Genomic DNA, 24,445 nt, shown 5'->3' with positions numbered 1-24,445 from the left:
TTATTGTGCAACGATGTGGCCTCATACAATTTGGTGAGATGATCCCATATCTTCTTAGTTGTATTCTTTTCATCGATGCTTGACAATACTTTATCTGCTAATGCTATATGAAAGTTTGCCATATTATTCTCGTCCATTTCGATCCATTTGTTGTTATCTGTGAAATCTACCGGCCTTTCACTGATAGCTGCTAGACAACCGTCTTTCCTCAGGATGACATTCGTCTTTAATATCCACAATGAGAAATTTCTCCCATTGGATTTTTCAATATCAAATTTCGTTACCATAACTTCTTTTACGGATATCTCCCACTATTTCACTATCGTGAATAGTTCTCTGGAACCTTCAAAGAATAGGTAATACATTCTTACTTTCTTATGTTGGAGGATCCACCTTTTGGTGACAACCACAAAGACAATAAGTAGATATTACATACTCAAATCTAGCTCTGATACCAATTTTTGCGGAAGACGACTATCGAATAAAGCAAAATCGTAACTGATAATATGAAAAAAATAAAAAATTGAAGATAAAGAAGACACAAAATTTACGTAGAAAACCCTTAAATAATATAGGGTAAAAACCACAGGAAACGGTAGAAGAATTTCACTATGAGAAAATAGGAATTACAACTTCTCTCTATCTACCAAGGAGAAAAAATGACAATTCTCTCTTGATAAAAAAAAGAAAACAACTCTAAAAAAACTCTCTAAATTCTCTAGTATTGGGATAAAGCTAGAATGATTTAGGATGGTTTTGAAGCTAAATGAGCTAGGGTATTTATAGTTGAAGCTTAAAGACTAATCTTTGTAAATATCCTAAAGTACAATGACTAAAAATGAGATTTTACCATTTCTAATTTTCAACCAAAAAACCAACCCTTTTTGATATTTTTTCCGGTGGATTTTTTATTAATTATTAACACCTTTCGGTTCCACCGAAATTTTCAGCAACTATTTCGAAAACTTTACATAGTTAATGCATTGAATTTTCTTTTAAAAAAGAATAAAAAATATATTTTGCAATTTAATCATAACTTTTTAACGCAAACACAACTAATATGATATATGCAAATATGATACAAATACACATATTATTATAGGGTAAAGCACACAAATAGTCCCCCAATTATAGGGTATTATTTTTATTAAGTCTTTCGACTATTAAAAGTTATAAAATGATCATCTGACTACATAGTGTTACTTTGTTGAGTCCTTCGACTATTAAAAGTTATAAAATAGTCACCCGACTATTCATTATGTTCAAACTCATCACTTTCCATTAAAAATATATGTTATTCTGAGCTGAATGTTAACTTGTTTGCTGTAATATGATAAAATATGATCATAAAATCACAAATGTCTATCGTATATTAGTCATCTTGTTAACGTCCAACTTAACAAGCTTCAAAATTTTAACGAAAAAGAACGAGTTTGAAACATAATGAATAGTCAAATGACTATTTTCTAACTTTTAATATTCGAGGTAGTTAACAAAGTAACATTCTATAGTCGAAGGATCATTTTGTAACTTTTAATAGTTGATGAACTTAATAAAGCAATACCCTATAGTCATTATTATATATACTACAAATTAAGTGAATCAATAGAGATTTAAGCGCCTACAAATAATTCTTTGTATATGTCAAAATGTGGATGTTCATCTGAACTAGGTCATACTAAGTACAAGGTAGGGTAAGCGTACCTTCCTATAGTTTAAAGATAAAACTCCTTTGGTTACATTTCCCTTATTTTCTTAAGCTAAGATGAACCTCATTTAGGCGTGAGATTCTTTCCCCCCCTTTCCTTCTTGGTTCTGAAATAAGCTTTATTTATTAACTTGTTCGTAACAAAAATTTTAAATTAATTTAAATAGATAATATCATATTTTTAATTATACTATTTTTGTGTTGGTCCATTTTATATTTTTATACCTTGAATGACAATCTCATTTAAAACAACTTTTATTGCCCCATATGACTGTATATGAGGTAGCTGAAAATAATTTGGAAAAAAACCAAAGAGTTAAGGGTTAATAGTTAAGCACATGAGAACCAGAAATGATGTTCTGGCAAACCTAACCCATTTACAAGCCTCAAATATTGAATTATATATCCATCATATTTGTTACTTATTTTTCCTTCTGGAAATTGAAAAATCTTCTGTTCAAAAAGTGTATTGGCCTTAATTGTGTAGGCCATGTTATTCTCCTTTGACAACAAGGCCTGCCTATATATAAGCAGTGCCTATTATTTGAGATTCACATGCAAAGACAAAATCTCCCATAAACAATTGTCTTTGTATGTGTTCTTCCTTTTTGTTTTCCAATTCAATGGCAAGTTCAGTTGTTGTTTCATGGATAGTTTTAGGCCTTTTCATGGCAATTTCAACCACTCATGTTGAGGCTGTTGCCAGGGCCTTTTTCGAATTTGGTGATTATCTGGTTGATAATGGCAACAACGATTATCTCGACACCACTGCTCGAGCCGACTCGCCTCCTTACGGCATCGATACTCCTAGCCATCGCCCCACCGGCCGTTTCTCCAATGGCAAAAACATTCCTGATTTCATCAGTTAGGGCTTCTGCTCTTTTTCTTCATTGTAGTTCTATCTTATCTGATACTTATTTTGAGCTGGGATAACATACATTCGTATAATGCTAAATGAAATGACTTAAAATGTGTATGCAAATCAGGTGATGCACTTGGATAAGAGCCTACATTGCAATATTTGAGTCCAGAACTTAATGGAGATAAGCTACTTGTGGGTGCCAACTTCGCTACTGCTAGTATCGGAATCCTCAATGACACTGGAATCCAATTTTTTAAGTCCACAAATTTCTTTTTCCATAACCCTTTCAAATCCATTTTGCCTAATTCTTTTTCTGAAAGTAAATTATAATTATTGCAGATAAAATCATAAGAATGTTCAGGCAATTTGAATAGTTTGAAGAATACCAGTCCAGATTGGCCGACCTTGTTGGAGAAGATGAAGCACAAAGGATTGTAAACGATGCACTTGTCCTCATCACCGTTGGCGGCAATGATTTTGTTAACAACTACTACTTGGTGCCATTTTCAGCAAGATCTCGTCAATTCAATCTTCCGGATTATGTTAGATATCTCATCTCCGAGTACAACAAACTTCTCATGGTAAAGTCTCTTCCCCTTTTGTCCGTGTCACATTCGATCATTCAAATTCCGATCATATCGAGTTCATCCTGAATATAGATTTAGTGAACGCTATCACAACCGGAGCTTGAATAATCGAAACCAATGTAATATGATGACATTATGTTGCAGAGATTGTATGAGCTAGGAGCACGGCGGGTTCTGGTGACTGGGACTGGACCGTTGGGATGTGTTCCTACAGAACTGGCGATGAGGACCAAATGGTCATTGTAGGCCTGTAAACGAATCGAACGTTCAGAGGACATGTTCAAGATTTTGTGTTTGCTTATTTATTAAACGAACGAACATAAACAAGATTTTGTGTTCGTTTAATTAAATGAATGAATATGAACAGAGGACATGTTCATTCATTTACGTTCATGAACGTTCGGTAATATGTTCGTTCATTTATATTTGTTAATGTCCGTTTATGTGCGTTTATGTGCGTTCATTTATATTTAACCTAATCTCTCTAGACATGTTTAAAATATTAAAACCCAATAAAATTTAATCTGATATCCATAAATATTTTAAAATTTAATTAATTTTAAATACAAATAAAAAAAACTCAAAACAATTAAATAAAATATAATCCTAAAATTGTTAGGAGAGAAAAAAAATTATTTTCATTTATGTTCATTTACGTTCGTTTATGTTCATTTCTTGTGTTCGTTTAAGTTCGTTCGTTTATTGTGTTCGTTTACATCCGTATGTTTATGTTAGTTCATTTGTGTTCGTTTATCATTTAAATGAACGAACATGAACAAATTACATTCCTTAACAACAAACACGAACAAGAATTTTTTTGTTTGTTTATGTCCATTTTTATTCATTTGTTCGGTTAAAGTTAAATGAACGTACATAAACATACCCTGTTCATGTTCGTTCGGTTCGTTTACAGGACTAGGTTAGTGTGACCCAGAGCTGCAACGAGCAGAGCGGCATTGTATAATCCACAACTTCTTGAAATGATTACAGGCTCAATAGCCAACCGGGTACAACTATTTTCCTTGCTGCTAATACACAGCAACAAACCATTAATTTCATCAGTAACCCTGGAGCCTATGGTAAGTAAAATATTATAGCTTAATATCATTTCAGAACACAAATATCTTAACGTATGAATGGTAAATTTCTTTGTAGGGTTTACTACATCAAAGATAGCTTGTTGTGGTCAAGGATTATACAATGGTTTGGGATTGTGCACTCCATTATCAAATCTGTGCCCGAACAGAGACGAGTATGTTTTTTGGGATCCATTCCAGCCATCCGAAAGGGCTAATAGGATTCTCGTTGACATGATTTTGAAGGGCTCAGCCGAACACATGTGCCCCATGATTCTCAGCACCTTCTTGGCTTTGGACACCATAACCAAGACTTAGTTCACTTCCATTTGAACAGCCTAAGCTTGTGTGATACCATTTGTTGTACGCTATTGCCATATCATGCACTTGATTATTAATTTATGATGTCGTCCATGTTGGAATTCACTTCTTGATAATTTGTAATCTTTCAATTGAATAAAATCATTAAATTATATCAAATGTCTGCAAAATTTTAATAAATTTTCATTAATTTTTTTAGCTAAAAATTAAACTTAATAAACAATATATCGTGGCCGTCTTTCGGTTGGACCCGGAATTGGGCTTCGACTTAGGAAAATGGATTAGGAGTCGCCACCGATCATTTATTTTAAAGAAAATGGGTTGATCAGATACTTATTTCTTACCTGATATGCGTCTTACCAAAGATGTGTCGGATTCGGGAGTCAGTTACAGTCAAAGAAGGGTTAGCACCCTTGATTTGTCCTTTCGGTACTACGTAGTTTCCAGTTGTCTTTAATTAAGAAAATTGCAAGTTTAATTAAAAAGGTAAAATAACGATCCATAACTTACCTCTGATTGAGTAAAATACCCTTTTTATTTCTTTTTGAAAAATGTTTCGAATGCCTTTACAACGCTCTTGTATTTTGTGTGTAATCTCTGGTGGATATTTTTGTATTTCGTAGTGATCCCCCATCGAATGATATTACAAACTTATTTATAATACTAAAAAACCTATTTTTAGACTAGTCTTTGAGTCCTAATCAAACTGTGTTGCTTGCTTTTGTCGATTGTTGAGATCACCGGGAAAATCGGGCTTGTTGCATAAGGCGTGGGGCGAGAGGTCTTCGGCGGTGTTGTTGCGGCACTTGGGACTAGGGTTCTGGAAACCCTAGTTGTTGCGGGTTGCTTGGAGGCCGGTTCGGGCTGCTCCAGGTGGACCGAGTATCTGTTGCTGGATAGCTGGGCTCTAGGTCAGTGTGGTGGGTTGCACACGTGGGCTGTTGGATTTGTAAACGGGCTGGGTGTATTTGGTCTGGGCCACCTGTTTAGGCCTGAAAAATATATTTTAAATAAATGTAAATGTAGAATATATATAAATGTAGAATTATATATAATATATAATATTATATAATATAATAATGACAAACGAAATTAAGTGTATACACAATATTTGAACCTTCCATCAATGGAACTCATTAAACGATTAATCATTTAATTGATAAATGTGGGATTTTGTTTCTATTTTCTGCAACAAATTTTTGAAATGTTTATCATTTATATTAACTAATAAAATTTTTATGAAAGTAAAAAAAATAAATATAATTTTCAATAGGAGAAATAATTTTCAACAAGATCTATTTCATAAATGTTAATTGAAGTAAACTATTGTACTGAAAAAACACAAATGTCTTTGACTCATGTTGATGTAATGTATTGATTATGATAATAACTTGAAAAGTTAACACGATATAAAGTATATGTGTTCAAACCCTGATTTTTTTTAGAAAGTGAAAAGTTTTATTTAAAATAGAAAATATCTAAAAGTACAATAAAGATTTACAAGCATAATCGTAAACCTAAAATATAATTATGACATTTTTCTATTTCCATCGAGACAAAAACTAGCCACCTAGATCACATAAGGACCAAAGAAGGAAAATGTTAAAAAATATAACAAAAAAATCTCGAATAAAATAAAGATACGAATAAATCTGACTGTATTAGTGAACGAACCACAAAAAGGTATAAGGCTACTGAAAGACCACCGATAAATTGTAAATCAGAGTCAAGCGGCGTGAGAAAACTATTAACGAACGCAAAACGCGTTTCCAAATCAATAAGAGGGTCCAAAACAGGAAAGATCGTCGTGATAACAAATAAGAGTCATATTGATTAGTCGTGGCGATGTTAAATCCAACCTTGAGAAAAAGGATAAACGAAAACAATGATAAAAAACCGTAAGCTATCAAAAGGCAGAAAAAAAATGCCACAAATGCAGGGTTAAACATGCCATAAAGACAGAGAACATGTTACAAAGACATAATTATTTTTATTAAAAAACTAAAAAAAACAAAGAAAAAAAGATAACCAATGGGCGGCAATCAACATTAAAACTGGTGCCGTCGCCGATTAAATAAAATTTAAAAAAAAAGTTGGATTATTTAATAAAATTGACATAAGTTGTAAAGAATAAATAGAAGGAAAAAGAGAGGAAGAGGAAGAAAACGGCTTTAAACCCGGATTTTTAAAATAGGTGGTTAATGGAACATAAGATCTAGGTACACGCATGGGAAAATTTCTCACAAGGATGATTTAATATATAATATATTTAATTGTATTTTATATCAAAGTATCTTCTATATTTAATTACGTATTTGAAAAATATGTCATTAATGATATAATTATTTGAAAAACAATAAACGACGATATTTCAGATTTTCCGCATCTAAAAGGCTGTTGTAAAGGAAAGAAAATCCGAGGAAACTAGATTACATCTTTTATATACTTGTAATTCTCTTTCTCTTTTTTACAATTTGAAACAAAATACCACTGAGTTAAAGCAAAGTGATAAACTATATATCAAAAGCAAGTCCTTAACTCAAATGCAAGCGAAAAAGGTACCATTTCCACTGCCTATATAAATCCACCTAGTTCAGTTCAGGGACACAATCACTGCCATCGAAAAATTCATACTCGTTCAAGTAAAAATTAACAAGATAACATTGAGGTAATCAATTAAGATGCTTGCATTCTTGTGTAAATCTTCATGATTCCGACTACTTACATCTAATATTTTCAATGTGTCTTCGCTTGAAACAGATGGTGCTAGGAAATGGTGCATCGAGTTCATCGTTGAACATGAAATCAGGTGAAGACAAAGTTAATAGCAACAAGAATCTGAGTGTGTTGGTTGTCGATGATGATCCACTCATCCGAATGCTCCATGATATGCATCTCAAGAAGTTTGGACTGAATCCTCAAGTTGTTGAAGATGGGAAAAAAGCTGTCGATCTTTTTCGTATCGGAGCTTCTTTCGATCTCATCCTAATGGATAAGGAAATGCCTGTCATGAATGGCGTTGAGGTATACATATATGATTTGTCATATAATTACAAAAAATTATATACCTAATAGTAGGAATAAATACATATAGATGTGTGTGATTTATAGGCAACTAAGGAGCTGAGAGATATGGGGATAAATAGCATGATCGTTGGTGTAACTTCACGTGGCTTAGAGATTGAGATGCAAGATTTCATGGAGTCTGGCTTGGATTTTTGCTTTGAGAAGCCATTGACTCCTGATATGATCACTTTTCTTCTAAATGAGCTCAACAAGAAGAACGATGACGATAACAACGATTGATATTCTCATCATCGATTTAATTCGAGACATGATCCTCTGATATTTCTCCTTTAGTTGTCTTACTAGAAAACAACATGCAAACCCATTGCTTTCTTTAGGCATTTATGTGTTGGTTTGCTTTGCCCTTTATGGTTATCGTTAAATAACAGTTTAATGTAATTTTCCTTTTCCTAATTAAAAAAATGGTGGATAATGCCTTTTATTTTGAAATTAAATTTGGTGAAATTTTTAACATCATTATCTATGAAGCATGGCCTAAACAAAAGACTAAGTGTATTAATTAATCTGGTGCTATATGCATTGGTCTGGTTCAAGAATGTTCTACCTGAGATTACAAAGTTTGTTAATCAGTTATAAAACTGGTATTTCTAACTGATAATTAGGTAAACACGGATGGGCTAAACCTCCGCTATATAAAGAGGCTTCACTTTGTTTCAAAGAATGCATATTTCTACCTACACATTGCCACTGGAGACTCCATACTCATTCGAGCAAATTGATAAGATACCACTCAGGTAATCAATCAACATTCTTGCATCTTTGTGTAAATTTTCATGATTTTGACTACTTATAATTTATATTTTCAGAGAGAAAATGGAGGTGGGAGATGGTGCATCGAGTTCATCATCGAGCAAGAAACCAGAGGAGGACGAGATCGTTGAAAAGAACAAGAATTTGAGCGTGTTGGTTGTTGATGACGACCCAGTCATACGGAGGTTCCATGATATGCTTCTCCAGAGCTTTGGAATAAAGCCCCATATTGTTGAAAATGGGAAAGAATCTGTGGATCTTTTTGTTATTGGGCAGTCTTACGATCTCATTCTAATGGACAAGGAAATGCCTGTCATGAATGGCATTGAGGTATATATAATTTTCCAAAAGTTCAATTGATATGCTTGCGACTAAAATCATATACTAATGCGTGTGTTTGGACAGGCAACAAAGGAGATAAGAGGAATGGGGATACACAGCATGATCGTTGGTGTAACTGACTCTGACTTAGACAGCGAGAAGCAAGAATTCAGGACGGCTGGTGTAGATTATTGCTTTGAAAAGCCTTTGACTCCTGAAAGGATCAATCTTCTTCTAAATGACCTCAACAACTAAGCACCCTCTTCTGTTTGGTTTTATAGTCAGCATTGCATTCTGTAACCTTCAAAATGTTGATATTTTCCAACTTTACATGTTAATAAATAAACCATATCTTTCTTAGAATAATAATTTTACATGACTAACATTCATCCCATCTCATTTATTAATTTAAATATTATTTTATTTTTTAAGTCAAGCTATAAAATTTTATCAAAGTTATTACATCTTTCTTATAACAAAATCTTAGAATATGAATAAATATTAAAAATTTGATAATTTTAATTTATGTCTGATAATATATAATAGACCGTATCGTTTCATAGAAATCACGTTAGTGATGTTATCACCGTTGTTGGGAAATAAACCAAGTACAAGTAATTTCCCTATAACCAGATTAGTGAGAATGCGAAATAAAAACGGAAAAATAATACCCGAAATTGATAACGGAGTTCAGCCAATTTGCTTACGTCTCCGGACTGCTGCAGATCTTTTACTAAGAGAGAAAAATTACAAGTGTTTACAAAACACTCACTACTCACAAGAAAGTTCTCCAGTATTGGGAGAAAGAAATGATTTTTGGGATGGTTTTGAAGCTAAATGAGCTAGGGTATTTATAGTTAAAACTTAAGGATTTAATCTTGTAAATACCCTAAAACCTAGGGATTAATTGTGATTATCCCATTATCATTTTTCAACAAACATCTACCAAACTTTGAAAAACTATTTTTCAAAGAAACATTTACCAAACTTTGAAAACCATTTTCAAAGAAACATTTACCAAACTTTGAAAACCATTTTTTCAAAGTTGGTTACCAAACTTGAAAACCATTTTAACAATCTCACACTTGAAGACTGATTTTAGTCTGTCTTCACACCTCGATCAATGCAACAGCTTTTCTAGTCTTGTTACTCTAGCATACCAACTGAAGTTGAACACAACTTCAGTTTGTCTGTAGTCACCGTCTTTGTCAACATATCTGCCGGATTTTGAGCTCCACTGATCTTTTCAAGTTTCAAAATCTCATCTTCCAGAAGAGACCGGATAAAATGATATCGCAATTGTATGTGCTTTGTCCTGGAATGAAAAGACGGATTCTTTGCTAGATGTATAGCACTTTGATTGTCGCAATACAAGACATTGTTTTCTTGTTTCTTGCCTAACTCTTCCAAGAAACTTTGGAGCCAAACCATCTCCTTGCTAGCTTCCGTAACAGCGACATATTCTGCTTCAGTTGTGGAGAGAGCAACTATCTTCTGTAGTTGAGAAACCCAACTCACTGCGGTTCCTCTTAGAGTATACACATACCCTGTAGTGCTCCTTCTGATGTCAACATTTCCGGCTAAGTCAGCATCTACATAGCCTGTCAGTATCGTATCTCCACCTTTGAAACAAAGTGCTTTGTTTGTGGTACCCCGTAGATATCTGAGGATCCATTTGACTGCTTCCTAGTGTACCTTGCCCGGATTATTCATGTACCTGCTAACAGCTCCCACTGCTTGAGCAATATCTGGTCTGGTACAAACCATGTCATACATCAGACTTCCAATTGCTGAGACGTACGGCACCTTCACCATGTGTGCACGTTCTTCCTCCGTCTTTGGTGACTGTTCTTTGGAGAGTCTGAAATGAACACCTAAAGGTGTACTTACTGGTTTAGCATCTTGCATGTTGAACCTGGGGAGTACTTTGTTGATGTACTCAGCCTGTGATAATATCAAAGTCCCTGACTTTGTGTCTCTCTTGATCCTCATCTCAAGAATCTGCTTTGCAGCGCCCAGATCCTTCATAGCAAACTGCTTTGACAATTTTTGCTTCAAGTTTATAATCTCTTGCATGTCTGAGCCTGCAACGAGCATGTCATCAACGTACAACAATAAAATAATGAAGCTATTGTCGAACCTCTTGATGTAGCAACAATGATCTGCTTGGCATCTGGTAAAACCACTGCTACTCATGAAACCATCGAACTTCTTGTACCACTGTCTAGGAGCTTGTTTTAAACCATACAAACTCTTCTTCAACCTGCATACCAGGTTTTTCTTGTCTGCCTCTATGAAGCCTTCTGGCTGCCTCATATAGATTTCTTCCTCCAAATCACCATGAAGGAAAGCTGTCTTTACATCTAACTGCTCAAGATGTAAATTCTCTACAGCTACAATTTTCAACACCAGTCTGATTGTAGACAGTTTCACGATTGGAGAGAAAATTTCATTGTAGTCAATACCTTCTTTTTGCTGAAAACCTTTGACAACCAATCTCGCTTTGTAGCGTTTGCTCCCATCGTGCTCTTCTTTGATCCTGTAAATCCACTTGTTGTGAAGCGCTTTCTTGCCTGGTGGTAATTCAGCTAATTCCCACGTCTGATTTGACAAAAACGAGTCCATCTCATCTTTCATGTAAGACTCCCACTTGATTGAATCCTCCACTTGCATTGCTTCATCATAGCACTCTGGTTCACCATTGTCAGTCAGCAACAAATAGTGCAAAGAAGGAGAATACCGTTGGGTTGGTTTAGGAATTCTGGAGGAGCGTCTTAGTTCCGGTGTGCCTGGTTCTTCTTGAACTGCTTCAGGACTGATCTGAACATCATTTCCAGAAATCTCCTCAAACTCAGCAAATTCCTTTGTTTCAGCTTTGGTATTGGAGCTGCTTGATTCTACAGTTGACCTGTCTTTGTACATCACATTCTCATTGAAAATGACATCTCTGCTTCTAATGATCTTCCAATTTTCATAGTCCCAAAACCGGTAGCCGAACTCATCACCGCCGTAACCAACAAAGGAACATTTGTTGGACTTAGCATCAAGTTTACTTCTTTCAGCAGAGTCTATGTGTACATAAGAAATACAACCAAACACTCTTAAGTGTGAAAGGTTTATTTCTTTCTTGTTCCAAACTTCCTCTGGTATTCTGTCATCCAAAGGAACTGAGGGCCCACAGTTGATCAAGTAAGCTGCAGTGTTGATAGCTTCAGCCCATAGAAATTTGGGCAATCTGGCATGTATCCTCATGCTTCTGGCACGTTCATTCAGAGTTCTGTTCATGCGTTCTGCTACGCCATTCTGCTGCGGTGTCATGGGAACTATTGTCTCCATCTTGATCCCATTGTTTGCGCAAAAATCTCTGAATCTCCTATTTCTGTACTCTCCTCCATTGTCAGACCTCAACCGCTTGACTTTCATACCAGTCTCATTTTCCACCATGGCCTTCCATTTTCTGAAGGTATCAAAGACTTCTGATTTTTTCTTCAGAAAATAAACCCACACCTTCCTTGTAGAATCATCGATGAAGGTGACATAATATAATGAGCCTGCAAGAGATGGAACTGGAGATGGTCCCCATACATCAGTATGAACTAACTCTAACTTTTCAGCCTTAGGTGTCTTACCAATCTTTGCAAAGCTGACTTTCTTTTGTTTGCCAAAGATGCAATCCTCGCATAGTCCGACATCTACATTCTTTAGATCCGGCAACTTCCCCTTTGACAAAAGTGTCTTCATCCCTTTCTCGCTCATATGGCCAAGCCTTTGGTGCCATAGGTTTGATTTTCCATCAGCATCTGCTACTGCAATGATATTCTCTAAATTTGATGTTATATAGAGAGTACCAGTTTTCTTACCACGAGCAATGACGAGTGCTCCTTTGGTAATCTTCCATTCACAACCTGAAAAGGTTGTACTGTATCCTTCTCCATCAAGCTGTCCTACAGAAATCAAATTTCTTTTGAGACCAGGAATATGTCTCACTCCTGTCAGCTTCCAGGTGGTCTGGTTTGGCAGCTTTAGTCGGATGTCTCCTTTTCCGACGATCTTCAAGGTTTCATCATCAGCAAGATGAACCTTCCCAAAATCACCACTGACATAGTTCTCCATGATTTCTTGGCATGGCGTGGAGTGGAAAGATGCCCCTGAATCCAAAATCCATGATTCAATCAGACTGTTGACGCTTAAAATCATGGCATCACCTGTCTCCTCCGTCATGTTGGCAGATTCCTGTGCGCCGGTATTTTTCTTCGGTGCTCGGCAATCTCTTTTGAAGTGGCCCTTCTTGCTGCAATTATAACAGGTAAAATCTTTATTTCCTGTTCTTGATTTTCCCCTTCTGGATTTCGATCTGCCACGATTTGAATTTCTTTCTGAAGTTCTCCCTCTGGACTCCGTGTGCAAGGCTGAGGAGGTTGATGCTTCACCCGATTCTCTTCGTCGAATTTCTTCGCTCAATACCAGATCCCGAACATCGTCGAATTTTAATTTGTTGTTTCCCGACGAACTACTGACTGCTGTAACAGTAGCATTCCAACTGTCTGGTAAAGATGATAAGAGAATTAAAGCTCGAACTTCATCATCAAATTCAATTTCCACTGAACTCAACTTAGTTGTGATTGTGTTGAGTTCATTTAGGTGTTGTGTCATCGATGCCCCTTCCGTCATCCGCAAATTGAATAATCGCCTCATCAAGTGCACTTTGTTTGAGGCTGATGGCTTCTCATACATACTGGAGAGAGCCGCCATAAGACCCGCCGTGGTCTTTTCCTTTGCTATGTTGAAAGCAACATTGCGGGATAACGTCAGTCGGATAACTCCGAGGGCTTGTCTGTCGAGAAGAGCCCAGTCTTCATTCTTCATGCCCTCTGGTTGCTTTCCTAAGAGAGGTTGATATATATTTTTCTGGTACAGAAAATCTTCAATCTGCATCTTCCAAAAGCCAAAGTCTGCACCATCGAACTTTTCAATTTTCACCTTCCCTTCGTCTGCAGCCATCGCTCACACTCGAATCTGGTTTCGTTTGGATCGTTTCTGACAATTCTTGCGAACCACCGTGTATTAGAACACCTCCGTCGAAAAATTTGTATCGCCGACAAAATTTTACTATTCACGAAATTCACTACTCACATGAATAGTAACCTTGCAAAAATTGACAAAATTCACAACCAAAAGCTCTGATACCAGTTGTTGAAAAATAAACCAAGTACAAGTAATTTCCCTATAACCAGATTGGTGAGAATGCAAAATAAAAACGGAAAAATAATACCCGAAATTGATAACGGAGTTCAGCCAATTTGCTTACGTCTTCGGACTGCTGCAGATCTTTTACTAAGAGAGAAAATTTACAGGTGTTTACAAAACACTCACTACTCACAAGAAAGCTCTCTAGTATTGGGAGAAAGAAATGATTTTTGGGATGGTTTTGAAACTAAATGAGCTAGGGTATTTATAGTTAAAACTTAAGGACTTAATCTTGTCAATACCCTAAAACCTAGGGATTAATTGCGATTATCCCATTATTATTTTTCAACAAACATCTACCAAACTTTGAAAAACTATTTTTCAAAGAAACATTTACCAAACTTTGAAAATCATTTTCAAATAAACATTTACCAAACTTTAAAAACCATTTTTTCAAAATTGGTTACCAAACTTGAAAACCATTTTAACAACCGTGAATTGGCCAAGAGGTTTAGCCGTTTAGGTTAGAACTTACCAGAATAGGTTCACCTACTTACCAAATCTTGTATTAAGACATGAGCCAGCGTGTGATCTGGGGACATGAGCATACTGATTGGAAGTTAGTCAAAAAGTATTGAATCTGAATAGGATTGTAAAGTGAAGAGTCCATAAAACATATGTAGAGCTGACACTTACACCATTTTCGAATTGCAGAACTCCACCTTCATGAATTAAAAGGACCAATTTCCATATTGTTTTTTTATGCAGTTAGTTAATCGGTATTGAAAGATCACCATCCTCCCATTTGTTACTTGTTTCCATATGAAGGTTTTAAATCTTAACCGGAGATTTATATTGCAGTCAGCAACATATATAGTTGTGGAGTTAAAAGGATTTTATTGTAATGACTTGAAGAAAATCAGGATCAATATATAGCATTGTTCGATGCATAGCTTGAGTTTGAACTTTAATATCGTGAATAAACAATTAAATTAAAAATGTTGCTCTTATATAATAAAACTCTATTATATATGATTTAGATTAGTTGTCCAATAAATCGAATAGATAAATTATACCAAATAAAACATTTTTTACTCAAATTCTAATAAACATGTTATAAATGGAGGTTCAAACTGGAAGCACAATCCAATAAAATCCAAACAAACATGTTTCAATAAGCAGAGGCCCATAAAAAGCCTCTTTCTATTCACGTTTCAGGAAGAAATAAAAAATTTAATGTTAACTATAAATAACGAACGACGACTTGCTCAACACATTTTACTTCACATCAGAAATTGAACTGAAAATTCTTCACCGTTTTCCTGTCGAGCTGAAAAGCCTCGGCCAGAATATGAGCATTGATGGAAGGGTTTGAGCAAAAGACTGCATTAGAAACGGTGATAACCCCTGGGTTTTGGCTGTTCAGACCAGCAAAGGCCACTCACTGCATGGGTGTTTCCAATGTTGTACTGGTAATGAATAAGACCCTTACGGTGTTGCGGAATATGGTTATCCGATAGAATAAAATCGTAACTGATAATTTGAGAAAATAAAGATGAAGGTATTTTACGTGGAAAACTCCTAAATAATATAGAGTAAAAATCACAGACAAAGATAGAAGAATTTCACTATGAGAAAATATGAATTACAACTTCTCTCGATCTAACAAGCAGAAAACAATAATAATTCTCTCTTGATAAAAATGAGAAAACAATTCTCAAGAAAACTTTCTAAATTCTCTAGTATTGAGAGAAAGCTAGATTGATTTGGGATGGTTTTGAAGTTAAATAGATTAGGATATTTATAGTTGAAGTTTAAGGACTAATCTTATAAATACCCTAAAATAAAGGGACTAAATTGAGTAATTTTCTCTTGTCAATTTTCAACCAAGATGTGCTGCCAATTTAGACCACAGAAAGTTGGCAAGTTGGTCACTATTATTGTTCAAAGTTGGCCACTTGACTTTTCAACAGACGGAATACGAACACATCTCCAGGGTATAAGACTTTGGTTATCAGACGATTATACGGGTTCGACGTAATGAATCCGACATGGAGTGAGCCTTCCATAACCACTATAATCTCTGACACACGAGGGTGAGTGTGAGGTGGGTTGAGGCCACAATTAGGTGCAACGTTAACTGGTGTCACGATTGATCCAACTGAATTCGACGCGTTTTTGCGGATAAGGAGCCCTGAAAAGTAGAAGTCATCTGCTTTGGCGAGCTTAGCTCCTTTGCAGACTTTTCCGTTGACAGAAACTGCATGAAAACACGAAATATGTTAGGGAATACCATACCATCTCATGTTAATTCGGGTGTGAGTATCGAATACGAATATATGCTAGAAACGACAGAGAGAACATACTGGAACGGTTGGGGTCCACTACACAGAAGTCCTGAAGAGGACTAAGATCAGAGGCAAAGGCCAAAGACGACGCAAGAGACAAGATGAAAATGGCTAGATGATCTCAAGGCCTTCCATTTTTTTTAATGGTAGCTTTATATCAGAAGAATTATGTGAAAGAATGGCCATTTATAGGACCTAAACCGTTTTCACATAAACTGATATTGATCTAAATTAAAATTAATTCGATCTAAACTCGAACTGAATCTTATATTAAATAAACTTGAAAATGACTCGAACTGATTTGACATGGACCGATCTGATTCGAATCGAACCATCAAATTAATCCAACACAACATGTATTCAATTTTACCTGACTTGACAGAATTCCATTAAAATCTAAACAATTACTTGATTTTACATCCTTAATTGGGTTATATATTGTGGGTGCGACGCCATAATGGAAAACACAGTGTCCCCATGTGGAAGGCACTTGGCTCGTAATAAAAACCGGACCAAATATGCGGCACGAACACTGATGTGAAAGCATTCTTACTAGACTTCAAGAAATCTTTGTATATCTCTTTGTGAGTGGAAACACGAAAACTCTTATATATATATATATATATACACACACGCTAAACTATATGAGATATTATCAAACTTTAGACGTTATATCATTTATGTCATCATACTTTTAATTGTGTCAATTATAACAATGAATTTTAATTTTCATTTTAATTATACCACTCAACTGTTAAATCGTTAATGACACTGTGACATGGCTGGCGGCTATCGATACATACACCTCACCAAAATGATCATTTACGATTTAACGGTCCAGTAATATAATTGAAACAAAAATCAAAGTTAACTACTATAATTGACAAAATTAAAAGTTCAATTATATAAATGATACAACACCTAAAATTCAATTATATCACATGTAGGTTGTATATATATATATATATATTAGGTTTTCGTCTCTGTCGTCAAACTTCAGTTACAATAACAGATGAGCATCATTCAGGCAACAATAAATTTAAAATATATAGAAATATTGTAATATATTATCAAATGAGGATTTGAATGAGTGGTTCAGATGCTCGTAGATTTTGAAAAGGTATAACAATAATTAGGAGTAATTTAGTTCATAGAATATAAGATTATCATTTAAGTATAAGAATATCATAATATTAAATTATAATATATTATTAATATATTATTGAGAATGTTGTATTACTTTGTTTGATTTATTTGGAAGTATGTAAGATCAATGTTTAGTTGAAAGAATATAAGATAAAAAAATGTGTATTTTACTAAATTATTCTCGAGATATATTATATTGCATCATTAATCAATTCATAAGAGTTAATTATATCACATCCCCTCAAAGTATGACCATCATTTTAAATAGTTCAATTTCATTCTTAAACTATGACTATCATTCTAAATTAACCTCAAACTTTTGAATATTTTAATTTTATTCTCAAACTATGACCTTCATTCTAAATTGGTCTCCAAACTTTTTGAACATTCCAATTTCATCCTAAAATATATGTACATACTAATCACATCTCTTGTAAATAAAACCATTAGGCCAAGTTATATTATTATATGTTTGGAAAAAATAGGTTAAATTTGGGGATGAAATTAAAATATTCAAAAGTTTGAAGACCAATTTAGAAAAAGAGTAATAGTTTAAAAATAAAATTAGAATGTTCAAAAGTTTAAGGACTAATTTAGAATGAAAGTCATAATTTAAAAATTAAATTGGAATATTAAAAGTTTAAAAAACAATTTAAAATTAGAGTTATAGTTTAGGAACATATGATACAATTAATTCGATTTATAATCGATTTTTATACTTTAAAATCTCAATCATCTATCACAAAGCTTTTTACATTTGAAAGTATATTTTATATGTATTTTTTAGAAAAATGTTTATGTAGACTCATAATAATTTTATATTACAAATAATTTTATTGATAGATGGATTTCCTATAAAAATATGTATTTTATAATTTTTATTTGATTAATTATTATATCAAGATATGACGACATTTTTAATCTCTAAATTTATCAAAAATTCACTCTTCTACTCTAAAAGTTTTATTTTTATTAAAATAAGTAAAATGATAAAAATATATCAGGTTTATTAAATTGATATCAATTATGTAACTTTTTGCTAAATTTCCACATTTAAATTAATATTGAATTTATCTCATTTTTTCAAACCCGAGATCGATTTGGATTCAAATTTGAGTTCATTTTCATTTGTTTTTCTTTGGATTAATATCAGAATGAGAAAAATGTTAGGTCTATTACTCTATAACTACCTTTTTGTTGCACATGAATATGATCAACTGAATATCTGAATTCAAATCTAATTGTACTACACCGGTGAAGAATGTGAAACAGAACTATACAATGATTTAACGATTTTGAATCGAGTGGCTGAAAATGCAAAGCGTTTCCAAATCAAACTCACTGAAAATATACCCAATTCCTTTTGATGAACACCTAACTTCTATCCTGGATTTGTAAATGTTCAACTTAAGATTTGAGAATCAAGTTCATCGACAGTCCACCAATACTGTATGCTTTGAACCATGAAATTATCTCCATGGGCCATGGCATCTCCAGAACCACGAAACTGTATGCTTTGAACTTGAAACACTGATCAGGGTCCCCTAATTGATATTTTGAGTGTATAAATAATGGGATTTTAGCATTGGGACTTAAGTTCTTCGTTACTGAGAAACAGTGTGAAGAGCTTCAGGCATACATCAATCAAAATGGGATTGTTGGGCCCTCATCAGCAGCTGGCTCTCGTATTTGGTGTCTCGGGTATTCTCACTATTCTTATCCTATCATATGTTCGATTAGCTTTTATGCTTGTTGATATTTGTCGACGATTCATCCTTTCTGGTTTGGAGCATTGACTGTGACTCTTCATTTAAACCAAAAGATATGAACCGCAACAGTTATCATAATCACAATTTTTTCATCAACAATATTATCCAAAATCTAAATGAGTGTCGGATATGCGTATGTTGGTAGGGCGTAATCTCTAATGTTCATTCTTGTTTCTTTCAGGCAGCATTGTTTCATTCCTTGTGTTCTTGGCACCAGTGTAAGATCGTTTCCTGATACATATTTGCTAATGAAATCAATGGCACATTGCCGATAAATCTGTCTCCTTTCTCTCTCTTTATCAGGCAAACCTTTTATAAAATTTACAAGAAAAAAACTGCTGAAGGATACCAATCAATCCCATACATGGTTGCACTTTCAAGTGCAATGTTGTTATTGTACTACGGCAGGCTTAAGAGTAACGTGAACCTAATCGTCTGCACCAGCAGCTTCGGATGTGCCGTCGAAGTTATTTATCTGGTGTTATACATCGTATATGCACCAAAGAGGGATAAGGTACCATTCAATAACTCAACTCAACTCGATTAAACTCGAAAGTGTTGACTGGGAGGATTTTTATTTGGAATTTGCAGGTATTTACAGTGAAAGGAATAATATTATTCAACCTTGGAGGGTATTGTTTGATAATGGTTGTCACCAATTTGTTAACACAAAGGTCTAAACGAGTGATTGCAATGGGATGGATTTGTGCTGTTTACAGTGTTGCAGTCTACGCTTCTCCTTTAAGCATCATGGTTTGTTTACAACAGCAGTTTCCTTCATTGATTATCAATCTCATAAATCTGAACTTGACCGGATTTATATGTTTTTAATTAAATATATATACACATTATATCATGGTATATTAATAAATGTCTCCAGACAAGATGAAGTTGGTCTAAAATCGACCTGAACTTAATTATAAAAATTTTAATAAAATAAACTCGACTGAGAATCACCATATTTGCTGCAGAGACATGTCATAAGGACTAAAAGTGTGGAATACATGCCCTTTCCCCCCTCCTTTTTCCTCACATTATGTGCCACAATGTGGTTCTTCTATGGACTTCTCATACAAGATTTCTTTGTGGCAGTAAGTCAAATTCGTACTTTTTTAGTTTTTTTATGTTGAAATGGAAATCCATTTTGAACTTCATAACATTGACATTAAGAAACCGTGTTTTTTGTGTTTTCAGTTGCCAAATGTGTTGGGGTTTCTGCTTGGAATAACTCAAATGATCATCTATGTGAAATATAAGAATGCAAACAAGGGTGTTGAGATAACAGAACAGATGCAAAAAGAAGATATGGAGAGCTCAGTGGGGGATATAAAACCAAGTTTTGCAGATCATGAACAAATCAAGAAAATTACAATCGTTATTGCTGAGAAAAAAGTTGAATCAGATGAGATCAAGGCATGATGTTGGTTATATTTCTTTTCTTAATAAGATATGTAAGAGCGCAACTTAAATAAAAGTATAATCTTCCATATATTTATGATAAATATTATTACCGGACATGCATTTTTTTTCTAAATAAAATAAAGTAGAAGGAATAACTGGACATTAAACCCTCCGTAAAAGCATGCCAATCAAGAACTACTAAAGCTAGTAGCAATTGGGATGACAATCACAAGAACAATCAGCAACAAAAGAATGATCCCAACGCACATACACTTCCTGCTGCTCCTTTGATACTGTTTTGCAGTGTTGAGCTCTTTAGAACCATCTTTCACATAATGGTTAGCATTAATGACATGATGCTCAATATCATCCATTTGCTCCCCTTGTGCCTCCACCATCACTGCCATATCCAAAAACACCTGGTGCAGTTCCAGCAAACTCCTCTCGATCTCTTTAGCCGCATCATGCCTGTCTTGAATCTCGACCACCGTCTCCAACACTTTTCCTCGACCATGCTCTTGTATTGCCCGTGTTAAGAAACCCTCGCCACCGTTGCCGTCGGAGGAAATTATCTTCTCGATGATTTCCTCATCCGGGTTTTCACCTGTCACGGTGAAATACCTTCTCCCCACTGTTTCCTTGTACTCGGTCATCATCTTCTGCCTCAAACCTTGGAAATCCATCATCAGCTCCTTCAACTTGTTGCGCAACCCATTGGTTACTGCAATCCTAGTCCTGTAAGCTAACGTGCCTTCTTTGCAGCCAGAAAGGCGCTTGTTAGCCGCATTGGCTCGATCCATTTCTTCGAGCTGCGCCTTGATAGTCCTGGCTTTCTTTTGCACAGTGACGATGTCGTTGTTGATCTTGTTCCTTAAGGCCTTTAAAGACTCCTGTTTGTGAAGTGGTTTGATCTCTTCGTTGGACTCTTGGAGTTTACCTAAGAGTTCACGGATTACTGCCATTTCTTGCTTCACTTTCTCTGCTTCTTCAAGGAATAGGCCAAGGTTTTGGTCCATGGAGTTTGCGTTGGAAGACATTTGGAGATCATAGTCCGGTCCAGCTTCGAGATCTTTCATTGCCTCTTTCTTGAGGTCTACGTAGCTCATAAACGATTTGGTCATCAGATCATTCATCTTTGCTCTCTGGAATTCCCAGCAAAACAATCAGATATTACATGAAACAGTTAGTATCATAAAAATGATTCAAAAAAAAAGTCATGTCAACTTGCATAGATGAAAGGCTTCTCGATCAACTAACTAATTAACTAAAAGCTCTAGAGAAACAGAACTGTGTCCACCAATTGAAAGTTAGCATCACACACAAAAAAAGTTACCAAATCAACAGAAAATGGGTCAGATTTTCGTTTACTAAATTCTTTAAAAATGAAAATGAACTAATGAAATGGGTTTTCTCAAAATCAACATACAAAAAAAGGGTTAGGATCTTAACTAAACTATCTTAAAATACATATGAACAGATGAAATGGATTTTCTCTAGATAAAAAAAAACAAGAAAGGGTAAGATTCTAATTAACTAAATTATTTAGAAAAAAAATAGCAACCGATGAAATGGTTGTTTCCCATACCTTGGATGTTGCAGGTGTGATTGCTCTATTACTGGAATTAGCTGACAGATAGAAAGAGAAAAAGGAAATTTGATTAATGGGACTTGAGAGTTTGGATTGGAAAGAAACTGAAGATGGAAAATGGAAAGGAATTAAATTATGAGATTTCAGATGTTTGAATTTGATTGCGAGCTGAGAGATGGCACTTAAAAGTAATGGAAAATCCTTTAAGAAAAGGGGAAAATGTAGCCGTTATAGATCTAAGCTCCGATATTCCAACGGTTATATTTAGATGCCCGTTGTTTTATACTTTTTCTTTTTATATTCTTTTGAACTGAATTATAATTATAAGGTAAAAAGACATTAGAGGTCCTTTACTTTTAAAACAATTAATGCGGCCATCGTATTATTTTTCTCTCTCAATGTGGCCCTTTGACCAACCATTTTCATCGTTGACCGTTACAATGCTAACGTGGTAGTTCACGATGCTGACGTGGTAACCCACGATGGTTGATAACGTAATCGTGGATCGTCACATCTGCACTGTGAACAGTCTCGTCAGCACCGTAACGGTTAAAGAAAGAAAGTGTTGGTCAAATAGCCACATTGAGTTTATTTTCTGAGTTTGGAGGGCCACATTAAAAGAAATAATAATACGAGAGTCACATTGAATTCTTTAAAAGTACAAGGATCTCTTATGCCTTTTTGTCTAATTATAATTATACTTCAATAATTTATATCTATATAATATATCGATAAATTATGTAGTATTACATAATTTTTGAGATATTTATTTTTATATATTTAATATGTATTTTTTCCTAATCATAAATAACTATTTAGTTTGATATAATGATAAAAAGTTACTTACCAAGTTTTAACTTGTAACGTCTTAATCCAGTTCGATCCGAAGATCGATGGACTCGGGACCACCAAAGTAGCTAACCTAAGTTTTTGTTGAGTTAATTGATCGACGAATCGGCCAAGAGGGGGGTGAATTTGCAATAAAAATTTTGGTGGAAGCTTTTGCAGAAAATTAAAAATAATTGCACAACGATTTTAGAGTGGTTCGACTTTCTCAACCAAAGTCTACGTCCACTACCTTAGCTATCCACACTAAGGATTTTCCAACAAATTCACTAATTTGTTCTTTCTTTTGATGACAAAGAGTAAACTTACAACTCCCTCAAGAATTATACCCCAAATTCTTGAGAACACTCTCTCCCAAAGAGAAATACACAAATTAGCAAACTTACAAGAAAACCTCACAAGGTAAGATGTTTTCACAATTCTAGAACAAAGAAATAACACTAAAAATAAATACAATTGAGCACAAATGGTGTTCTTGAAAGCAAAATGAATATTGAATTAAAAATAGGTTTGAAATGCTTAAACTTGAGGTTTGACGCTGTCTCTTTGATTCTCTAGCTTCTCACCTTAATTGTTGTTGATCAATGGCTCCTAAGCTTGTTTAAATACTCCTTGGATCACTTCTGAACGTTGGGGATCATTAGTGGAGTCAATAGAGCCGTTATGGTGTGAAAACAATTAATAAAACAGTTAGGAGCGTATGGTGCATCGATGCATAGCCAAGGTGCATCGGTACACTATGTGTAAAATTCAAATATTTCAACAGTTGGAAGACTTAGTGCATCGGTATACAACGGGTGCATCGGTGCACTAATTACATTTGATGTTTCAAATGAGCATGGAGTGCATCGATGCATGGTCTGTGCATCGGTACACAAAATGCATTCGATGTTCAAAGTATTCAAGAGTGCATCGATGCATGGCTTGTGCATCGGTACACAAAATGCATTCGAAATGGGTGTGCATCGATGCATCAATGTAGTGCATCGGTACATTACTTTGTAAATTTGATTTTTGGCTCGGTTTTGGTTCGAAATACTTTGTGAAAATTGTTTCAAAAATATTTTAAGTAAAAAACACAATTTTACACTTTAGTAAGGATTTGAAATTTGGTCTTTAAAAGACTTGGAGTAATATTTGTGATATTCGAATAATTAAATCGAATAATCATTTGTAAAATCTTAAAATTCATTTGTACTTAATTTGTTATATCGAAACATTAAAAAAATTTCAATAATCTCCCCCTTTTTGATATAACAAAACACTTGAGTAATTTTAAGATTTTCTTTGAAAATAATTTTTGAAATCAATTTTGAAAATTACTCCCCCTTACCATAACACATCTTTCTCCCCTTTTTGTTAAATCAAAAGACTTTATAACGTTATAAACAAGGTTTTGAAAAATTTACCAAGTGATAATAAATAAATATAGCTTAAGCTGCTAAGAT

General features: G+C 34.5%; 4 protein-coding genes and 1 pseudogene across 4 annotated transcripts; 4 read left to right on the top strand and 1 right to left on the bottom strand.

Moving 5' to 3' along the window:
* The first annotated feature begins 2,331 nt into the window (after window positions 1-2,331).
* Window positions 2,332-4,590, top strand: LOC120198914 (annotated as a pseudogene).
* Window positions 4,591-7,314: 2,724 nt separating this feature from the next.
* On the top strand, window positions 7,315-7,860 carry LOC120198920 (two-component response regulator 24-like). Its single transcript, XM_039200157.1, has 2 exons — window positions 7,315-7,578; window positions 7,666-7,860. Exons 1-2 carry the CDS (start codon window positions 7,315-7,317, stop codon window positions 7,858-7,860), a joined length of 459 nt encoding a protein of 152 aa, XP_039056088.1.
* A 591-nt stretch (window positions 7,861-8,451) lies between these two features.
* LOC120198916 (two-component response regulator 24-like) lies at window positions 8,452-8,968 on the top strand. The gene is made up of 2 exons (XM_039200154.1): window positions 8,452-8,721; window positions 8,797-8,968. Exons 1-2 carry the CDS (start codon window positions 8,455-8,457, stop codon window positions 8,965-8,967), a joined length of 438 nt encoding a protein of 145 aa, XP_039056085.1. The 5' UTR covers window positions 8,452-8,454; the 3' UTR covers window position 8,968.
* Window positions 8,969-18,982: 10,014 nt separating this feature from the next.
* LOC120198918 (bidirectional sugar transporter SWEET9-like) lies at window positions 18,983-20,649 on the top strand. Its single transcript, XM_039200156.1, has 6 exons — window positions 18,983-19,094; window positions 19,344-19,380; window positions 19,466-19,676; window positions 19,754-19,915; window positions 20,134-20,253; window positions 20,357-20,649. Exons 1-6 carry the CDS (start codon window positions 19,043-19,045, stop codon window positions 20,579-20,581), a joined length of 807 nt encoding a protein of 268 aa, XP_039056087.1. The 5' UTR covers window positions 18,983-19,042; the 3' UTR covers window positions 20,582-20,649.
* A 21-nt stretch (window positions 20,650-20,670) lies between these two features.
* LOC120198917 (syntaxin-related protein KNOLLE-like) lies at window positions 20,671-22,293 on the bottom strand. Its single transcript, XM_039200155.1, has 2 exons — window positions 22,149-22,293; window positions 20,671-21,705 (listed from the first exon to the last, which is right to left on the bottom strand). Exon 2 carries the CDS (start codon window positions 21,694-21,696, stop codon window positions 20,752-20,754), a length of 945 nt encoding a protein of 314 aa, XP_039056086.1. The 5' UTR covers window positions 21,697-21,705; window positions 22,149-22,293; the 3' UTR covers window positions 20,671-20,751.
* Between the last annotated feature and the right edge of the window lie 2,152 nt (window positions 22,294-24,445).

This window comes from Hibiscus syriacus, unplaced genomic scaffold (assembly GCF_006381635.1).
Source record: "Hibiscus syriacus cultivar Baekdansim isolate YM2019G1 unplaced genomic scaffold, ASM638163v2 tig00005030_pilon, whole genome shotgun sequence".
Lineage (NCBI taxonomy): Eukaryota > Viridiplantae > Streptophyta > Magnoliopsida > Malvales > Malvaceae > Hibiscus > Hibiscus syriacus.
Note: the sequence above shows the minus strand (reverse complement) of the source record. Positions and strands in the feature narration are given on the sequence as shown.

Excerpts from the sequence above, each read along its gene's own strand:
- LOC120198918 (XM_039200156.1), top strand. The coding sequence starts at position 19,043 with ATGGGATTGTTGGGCCCTCATCAGCAGCTGGCTCTCGTATTTGGTGTC. Across the intron at positions 19,095-19,343 it reads TCTCGTATTTGGTGTCTCGG|GCAGCATTGTTTCATTCCTT; the intron begins GTATTCTCACTA and ends TGTTTCTTTCAG. Across the intron at positions 19,916-20,133 it reads CTTCTCCTTTAAGCATCATG|AGACATGTCATAAGGACTAA; the intron begins GTTTGTTTACAA and ends TATTTGCTGCAG.
- LOC120198917 (XM_039200155.1), bottom strand. The coding sequence starts at position 21,696 with ATGAATGATCTGATGACCAAATCGTTTATGAGCTACGTAGACCTCAAG.
- LOC120198916 (XM_039200154.1), top strand. The coding sequence starts at position 8,455 with ATGGAGGTGGGAGATGGTGCATCGAGTTCATCATCGAGCAAGAAACCA. Across the intron at positions 8,722-8,796 it reads CTGTCATGAATGGCATTGAG|GCAACAAAGGAGATAAGAGG; the intron begins GTATATATAATT and ends GTGTTTGGACAG.
- LOC120198920 (XM_039200157.1), top strand. The coding sequence starts at position 7,315 with ATGGTGCTAGGAAATGGTGCATCGAGTTCATCGTTGAACATGAAATCA. Across the intron at positions 7,579-7,665 it reads CTGTCATGAATGGCGTTGAG|GCAACTAAGGAGCTGAGAGA; the intron begins GTATACATATAT and ends TGTGATTTATAG.